Source organism: Contarinia nasturtii, unplaced genomic scaffold, assembly GCF_009176525.2.
Source record: "Contarinia nasturtii isolate CC-2019 unplaced genomic scaffold, AAFC_CNas_1.1 Cnas_scaffold_2546, whole genome shotgun sequence".
Lineage (NCBI taxonomy): Eukaryota > Metazoa > Arthropoda > Insecta > Diptera > Cecidomyiidae > Contarinia > Contarinia nasturtii.
In genome coordinates, this window is record NW_022199867.1 from 15,433 (window position 1) to 24,176 (window position 8,744).

The 8,744-nt window shown below is 39.0% G+C and overlaps 1 protein-coding gene across 4 annotated transcripts in view; it reads right to left on the reverse strand.

Moving 5' to 3' along the window:
• LOC116348590 (twitchin) overlaps positions 1-8,744 on the reverse strand; it is a 48,734-nt gene that overhangs the window by 13,432 nt on the left and 26,558 nt on the right. For all 4 annotated transcript variants that reach the window (XM_031779633.1, XM_031779634.1, XM_031779637.1 and 1 more), the window contains 2 exons: positions 5,347-5,631; positions 78-5,276 (listed from right to left, as the gene is read on the reverse strand). In XM_031779633.1, coding sequence (XP_031635493.1) covers positions 78-5,276; positions 5,347-5,631 — 5,484 coding nt within the window. The remainder of the gene's footprint in view (positions 1-77; positions 5,277-5,346; positions 5,632-8,744) is intronic.

An 8,744-nucleotide genomic window follows, 5' to 3' on the forward strand; every position in this document is an offset into this window, starting at 1 on the left:
GTGTGTGTGTGTGTGTGTGTGTGTGTGTGTGTGTGTGTGTGTGTGTGAGTGTGATTAATGTGTTATATAAAACTTACCGGCACGAACTTTGATCTTCCGCCCGACAAGGTCATCCAACCACAATCTTGGCTTCTCTTTCATTGGGCGAGCAGTAAAGAGTGATGATGGATCGCTTGGTTTACCAACACCAGCAGCATTGACAGCACTCACACGATATTCATATTGATGAGATTCTTGCACGCGTGGATCTTCGTATTCGGTGCCGCCCAAATGTGGTGCTTTTGTTAATTTAATCCATCGACCAGTAGCCTTATCACGTCGCTCAATTTCGTAGCCAATGAGTGGCGAGCCCCCATTACTAATTGGTGCTTTCCATTTAATGGTGATGTGATTCTTGTCACTTTCAACAAGTTCTGGTTTGCTTGGTCGTCCAGGAACATCATATTGATTTTTGGCAATAATTGGCGAATCGGATGTCAGTGGATCTGATCGTCCTTGCAAGTTCTCGGCCATAACACGGAATTCATATTGTGTGCCATCAAGTAAACGAGGAACAGTGGCGTGTGTATATTTGGCATTAACATAAGTAACAGCTGGTACCCAACCCCCACCACCACCACCACCACCATGTGTAAGATCACGTTTCTCAATGACGTATGCGGTAATTTCAGAGCCACCGTTATCCTTTGGTGGTTTCCATGAAATGGTAACACTGTTGGCAGTTATTTCTTCGTATTCAAGTGGTCCAGTTGGTGGGCCTGGACGATCCAGAACAATTATTTGGAATGTACCTTCGTCAGTGCCAGAGTCGTTTTTCAAATGCAATTTGTATGTGCCTGAATCAGAACGTTTACAATTTACAGTGTGTACGATTGTATGATAGCCAATTGATGTAACTGTCGTGCGATCTGTAGTTTCAAGATCTTTATGGCCATCGACGGTCCATGTAACTTCTGGCGTTGGTTCACCAATGAAATCGATGTCAACATGGAAAATAAGACCAGTCTTGATACGAATATCATTTAATGGGGTGGTGACAATTTTTGGTGCAAGGAAACGTGCTTTAGCAATGATAGTATCCGATGGTTCGGACGGTTCCGATTGGCCAGCTTTGTTAACAGCAATAATACGGAATTCGTATTCTTTTCCTTCTGTTAAATCTGGTACGGTTGCTTGTGTCTTCATTGGTGGTACATGGACAGAATTAATCCAATAGGGGCTACCTTTTTCTTTCTTTTGCACAATGTATTCGGTAAGGGGGGAGCCTCCATCTGATTTTGGTGCTTTCCATTCCAAATCGACATGATCTTTGTCCCAATCTTTGATAGCTGGTTTTCCTGGTGCATCTGGTTCATCAAATTCATTTTTGGCAATTATACTCTTGTTTGCCTCTAGTGGTTCTGATTCTCCAATTGCATTAACTGTCTTCACACGGAACAAATATTCTTTTTTATGCACTAAACGAGTGACATCATGAGCTAGATTAAAGCTCATACCAGCGTCCGACCATGTTCCACGTGATAGATCCATCTTTTCAATGACATAATGTAAAATTGGTGCGCCCCCATTATCGAGTGGCATTCTCCAGGCCAAATGGCATCCTTCTTTTGTGATGCCCGTAATATCAAATGGTGGTTGTGGTGAGCCCGGCTTATCAAGTACGGTGACATTTGCCGATGCCGTAAATTCTCCACATTCATTGGCCAGTGTCAATGTATATTGTCCCGAATCTCCACGTACTGAATATGGAATTTCAAATGTAAGTTCATTATTATACAGTTGCATATCGATACGTGGGCCGCCAGCTTCAAGTTGTTTGCCATGTGCAAACCATCTGAATGTTGGGCGTGGCGATGCTTCGATCGGGAGTGTCCATTTTATTGGTTTTCCAGCATGAACAACCAAATCTTCAAGCAATTTCTTATCAAAGTGTGGTGCAACGAAACGCGCTCTTGCGACAATTGGTGTGGAAGCGTCACTTGGTTCACCCGGTCCACCTTTGTTAACTGCAATCACGCGGAATTCGTATTCTTCAAATTCAGTCAAATCTGGAACACGAGCATTTGTTGCAGCAGCAGCACCACCACTTGGACCAGTAGTAGTTTCAATAGCCTTTTCCCATGTGCCAAATTTGGGTTTTTTCTCAACAATGTAACCAATGATCGGTGCGCCACCATTTTTCTTTGGCGGCGTCCATTTCAAATCAACATGATCCTTATCCCAGTCTGTAACTTCTGGTTTTCCTGGTTTGTCTGGCTTTCCGAATGGATCTTTGACAGTGATTGGTTGATGTGTGGTCAGTGGCATTGATTCACCTTGCTTATTCACAGCACGTACACGGAAGTTATAGTCATGACCATCAATCAAATTATCAGCACGAAGTGATGTTGTTGTTGATGAAACACTTTCTCCAACTGGTACCCAACGCATTGCATCAGTATCCATTTTTTCAACGACATAATGTGCAATCTCTGAACCTCCATCATCTTTAGGTGGACGCCAGCTGAGTGTACATCCTGATTTGGTAACATTATCAGCACGCAATGGTCCCTCTGGTGGGCTAGGTATATCGAGCACAATAACTGTAACTGTTGCCTTATCGACACCATTGATGTTACGAGCAACCAGTGTATATTCTCCACTATCAGCTCGTTTGGCATCAATCACTTTAAGTTTCGTACGATAAGGTTCGAGGTTTATGATTTTAACACGATCCGAATTGACAACTATATTATCCTTCAATGACCATTCCTTCGATGGTGGTGGTTCGCCACACACCGGCACATCATAGTCGAAGTTTTGGCCAGCACGAATCTTAATATTTGTCATGAAGTTGCGATCTATCTTGGGTGCCAAATTCTTTGGTCTTGCCACATGTTTGTCAGTAGCATCACTTGGTTGACCTGGACCGGCTTTATTAACAGCACGAACTCGGAATTCATATGTTAAACCATCGATCAAATCAGTTACTTTACCAGTTGTAATATCACCTTCAACTTCGGCACATTTCTCCCAGTCGGGACTATATTTGTCTTTCTTTTCAATAACATAACCAATGAGTGGTGAGCCACCGTCACTTTCTGGACGCTTCCACTCCAGTTCCACAAAGTCAGTATCGTAGTCTTTGATTTGTGGCTTGCCGGGTTTAGTTGGCTCATCAAACGGATTTTTAGCTTCGATAGCTTGAGCTGTGTTCAATGGTTCAGATTTACCTTGTTTGTTAACTGCACGTACTCTGAACTTATATTTATGACCAGGTGTTAAACCGACTACTGCCAATTTTGTTACTGGTCCATCACCGGTGGTGGTGGTTTCACCGGCTGGTACCCAACGACCAGTATTTTCATCCATTTTTTCAACAACATATTTCTCTATTGGTTGACCACCATCATCTTGTGGTGGTTGCCATTTGAGTGTTGCCCCTTCGGCATGAATATCATCAACCTTCAATGGTCCTTGTGGTGGGCTAGGTACATCGAGCACAGTAACTTTTACATCTGCTGTGTCTGAACCATTAATATTTTCAGCGGTAACTGTGTAAACACCGGATTCAGCACGAGTTGCATTTTGTACTTTCAGTATAGTATTATAATCAACATGTTTCACTTTTACAACATGATCATTTGGACGACGACGTACTTCACGTTTGTTCAACAACCATTTAGTAATTGGAACTGGTTCACCACTGACTTTAACATCATAATTGAAATTCGATCCAGCCTTGATTTTGATTTCAATTAAATTAGTACGATCGATGCGTGGGGCTTGATTACGTGGTTTAGCACAAATGATTGGTGTTGCATCGCTTGGTTCACCCGGTCCACCTTTGTTAACAGCACGAACACGGAATTGGTAACCTTGTCCTTCGATCAAATCTGGAACTGTTGCTTTGCATTGATCAGCTGGCACCATAGCCTCGATAGCCTTCTCCCATTGACCATATTTGTCTTTCTTCTTTTCTACAATGTAACCGGCTATTGGTGAGCCCCCATCTGTAAGTGGTGGAGTCCATGCCAAATCAACATGATCTTTATCCCAGTCAGTAGCACGGACATTTTCTGGTTTTCCAGGTTCATCGAATGGATTCTTGGCAATGATAGAATGTTCAGTTTCCAATGGTTCTGATTCACCTTCAGCATTTACAGCAGCAACACGGAACTTATACTCTTTGCCAGGTGTTAAATTGACAACATCATAATGTGGCTCAGATGAGCGTCCAACTGGAATCCAACAGCCAGTTTCACTGTCAAATTTGTCGACTTGATAGTAATCAATTGGAATACCACCCATATCCTTTGGACGCTTCCATTTAAGTTTACAGCCATCTTTGTGAACATCAGACACTTCAAGTGGTCCTTCTGGTTTCGATGGTTTATCAATGATTGTAACGTTAACAGTTACCGAATCTTGGCCTGAACTATTTTTAGCAGTAATAGTGTATTCACCTGAGTCACTACGTTTGGTTGGTCGAATGACCAATTTAGAATTGTAATCGACATTATCAATGGTAACAGCTTTACTTGGTGTCAATGGCATATTACAGTAGCGCCACTCAACGTGTGGTGGTGGTTCGCCGCCGATTATGTTTACGTCGTATTTCAATGCGGTGCCCGCCGACAAAGTGATATCACGCAAATTGCGACGATCGATCTTTGGAGCAAGGAATCTTGGTTTTGCAACAAAATTCTTGCTGGCGTCCGATGGTTCAGAAGCACCGGCTTTATTTAAAGCAATAACACGGAATTGGTATTCGTTACATTCAATCAAACCATTTATTGTAGCAGCAGGAGTTTCACCACCAGTTGTTTCAAGTGCCTTCTCCCACATGGGACTATATTTGTCTTTCATTTCAATGATATAACCAGTGAGTGGTGATCCACCATCTGTGATTGGTTCTTTCCATACTAAATCAACATGGTTTGCAGACCAATCGGCAGGTTCCGGTGTACCTGGCTGTGATGGCACAACATATGGATCTCGAGCAATAATTGTGCCAAGAGTTTCCAATGGTTCGGCGGATTCCCCTTCCTTGTTAACGGCTTTGACGCGGAATTTATATTCATGATTCGGAATCAAACCGTCAACTTCCATTTCGGGTGTTGAACCTTCAGTTTTACCAACAGGCAACCAAATACCGGTGTCCGGATCGAATTTTTCGACAACATAGTTTTCAATTGGTTCGCCGCCATCGTCTTTCGGTCTCTTCCACTTAAGAGTGCATCCATCCTTAGTAATATTTGATACATCTAGTGGCCCTTCTGGTTTACTAGGTTTGGCTAAATAAATAGAAATAGAATATCAGCATTTAATTAATAATAAAAGAGTATATAAAGTAATTATACTCACAGATAATCGTAATTTCGATTTCCTCTTGATCTTGGCCATATTTATTTTGTGCAACGATTTTGTACGTTCCCGTATCCTTTCTTTCGGGATTATCGTTGAAGAGTTTTGTGTTGTATGGAACATTATCAACACGCTTGTGATGACTCGTTACTTGCAGTGGTTTACCATTGACAAACCATGCAACTTCTGGAGCTGGCTCACCACTAACCTTTACATCCACAAAAATTGGTTCACCTTCTTTAACGGTAATATTACGCAAGTTCTTGCGATCGATTTTGGGTGCCACTAAAATAAATGTGTGTGACAAAAAGAAGTATTTACGATAAGAAATAACTTATTGGCAAAATAAGCATGGGAAAAAATTAAAAAAAAAAAAAAAAAAAAAAAAAAACAAAGTAAATTCTGAAGTATTTTCAGTTTTTTAAAAATTTCATTGATAATCCGATACGTCCGATTACACGACCCCCCGATGTGACGATAATTATAATTTTGATTTTAGTCAAATATTTATGTAAACAAATCAATTGGTCTATATTATGTCGATGACGTGAAGTGTGACGATGATGATTGAAGATGTACACATTTCTTGGGCCTTGAGTAGTGTTGGCTGCGAACACTCGTTCGATCTTTCGTAGGCAATAGAAATAAAAATTTTGTTCGTTTGTTTGTTCGTTCGTAGGAATTGAAAAAAAAATTTGTTCGTTCGTTCGTTCGTAGAAATCGAAAAATAAAAATTTTGTTCGTTCGTAGCGATTTTTTATTTCAAATATTAAGAAAATTATGACAATATTAAGAAAATTTGAAATAAAAAATCGCTACCAACGAACCAACAAACGAACGAACAAAATTTTTATTTTTCGATTTCTACGAACGAACGAACAATTTTTTTTTTTTTTTTTTTTTTTTTTTAATTCTTATGAACGAACGAACACAATTCAATTTTTAAAATTCTACGAACGAACGAACAAAAATGTTATTTCTATTGCCTACGAACGTTCGTTCGTTCGTTCGTTCGTTCGTAGCCTTGAGGTAAATAATTATAATAAATAGCACCAAGATCGAAATTTTGAGTACACCAAAATTGGCCCTTCGATAAAAAAATTCCTTGCGAAAAAATGTTGTACAGAAAAGTACACATCTTGTAGATATGTTTAGGGATATTGAATCAATATCAAAAAAATTGAGATGATACACAAACACGGAAAACAATCTTTTTGACGAATTTATGAAAAGCAATGAAAATGACTCTATGGCCATCGATTTAATTGAAAGCAGCAGCATCAACACGTAACAAGTTCAAAGATGAGGAGGCAAACGGTGGTCACTGGATCAAATATAGAAGGTAATATGTTTGCATAAGTAGTGGTCGCATCCTCTATAGTCGCCGCCGTTTGAGTGTAGCCATGTAATTGTTGTTGTTGTTGTTGTTCTTTCGTGTGAAGAGAAAAGGCTGTATTAAATGATGTATTTTGGCGCTCGTTGATAAATATGTATCGCAATATTTATTGACATTGAGAAAATATTTTTTTTTTTGATAAAAAATAACTTTTTTTTGAGATATCTAAACTTTTGTATAGATTTAAGAAAAAAATCATTTCTACCAATAATCTATACATTATTTCCGTGTGTGCAGGGCAATCCAATCCAAAAGGTAGTAATAACAACAACTCAATTTCTTCATTGGACTTGCCTTGTTATAACAAATAACGGAGACTGTTAAAATATGATACGATTAATGGCTCTCTAATTCACAGAGTATTCCAAACGGTTTAAATTGGATATTTTCGCGTGTTTTTGAATTTCTCTCTGTTTCAGCTATTAATTTATTGACTATATTAAACTTATCCTTTTGATTTTTTATCAAAATTTCAATTTCGTTTCTTCCTTTATTTTGCTTTAGTCAATGTCGGAATATGATGGCGTTTTATTTTCAACCAAAAGTATGTTTTAGCGTAGATGGCGCTGATTTAAATGGACATTTGTATGTGTTATAGACGCGTGGTGGCGCCGCCGCCGCCCTAATCAATTAAACACTGGACTACAGCGTTTTTTCCAATCGTTGGCTTTAGTATCGACGACGACGACAATCACGATTGATACAGATTTGAAAAATATCGAAAAATGTCTAATCGGTAAGTATCTTTTAAAATGATGGAAAAAATATTTACGGAAGAAGAAAAAATAGTGGTAATGCTATTTTTTTGTTTCGGTCAATAGCACAATATTGCTTTTTTCTAAAACAATCGTACCATACAAACAATTACCCCGAAATAATCTAACAGTAAACATCGAAATCTGTTTTTTTCTTTTTGTCCAAATTCATAGAGACCAATCATTTTGGTCCGCAATCAACGCAAGACATACTTGATTTTGGAGAAAATAGTTTTCGTGATTATATCTCGTCAAGGCACCAAAATTGAAATATCTCACCAAAAACAAAGACACAAGAAAAATACAAATTCGCGCCCACAATGTTGTCATATATTTTGCTGGAACGAAAGAAGGCCAAAACATCTTGAATAAACTAATGGCATCGAGGCACTATTTCTCAAGTAAATATTGATCGATTGTAGACAGAGCAGGCTGTGTGTTTTGTATGATTTCAGCAGGCACTGCTATTTCTAGCGCGATAGCTATGTGCCTGCTGTAAACAGTGTGTGTGTTTGACAGACCGATTGACAGTAACCCGTCAAATACTATGAGACTATGGGGTATTTTGTGAAAATTGGCTCGGAGGGCATCTGGAAAAAATACTTTCTAAAGGTTTTTTTGTTAGATGCTGAAGCCGCATTTTTGGGTTTCAGGTTAAAAAAATCAGGGGTTGGGGGGTTATGACCCCTGACCCCCCAGAGGGTGAGGGGAGTTGGAGGGCAGCTGACCCAAAAAATGTCTCTCATCATTCTGAACAACTTTGTAGAACATAATTTTTTGATCCGATGATAAAATCGACATCAACAAAAAAAAAAATTGGAAAAAAAAAGAAGAAAACGGCCATTTTTGCCAGTTTTTGTATGGAAATCGTATCAAAACGTTATTATATCGCAAAATAAATGTCAAAAATGGATTCCTCGACCCCAGAAACCCCAGCAGCATACACACATTTGGCTAGAGAAAAAATAATGTTTTTTTGTCTTTTTCATACAACATCTAAGTCGATTTTTAAATATTTTGGAAAATATCTACATAGAAAAATCCGCAGACTCGAAATTCCTTTTAGACATATGGTTTTTGTTGGGCAAAAATTCTTTTTATGACTCATAGAACCAAAATCGCGATTAGCCTTTGTAGGTTTTTCGGCCCCCTACAAATTGACCCACTCTTATACACATTCATGAATGCTGCGCGTAATACTGTTGTGTTTTCATGAACCGATCTAAACATTCGAGTATAAAAATATA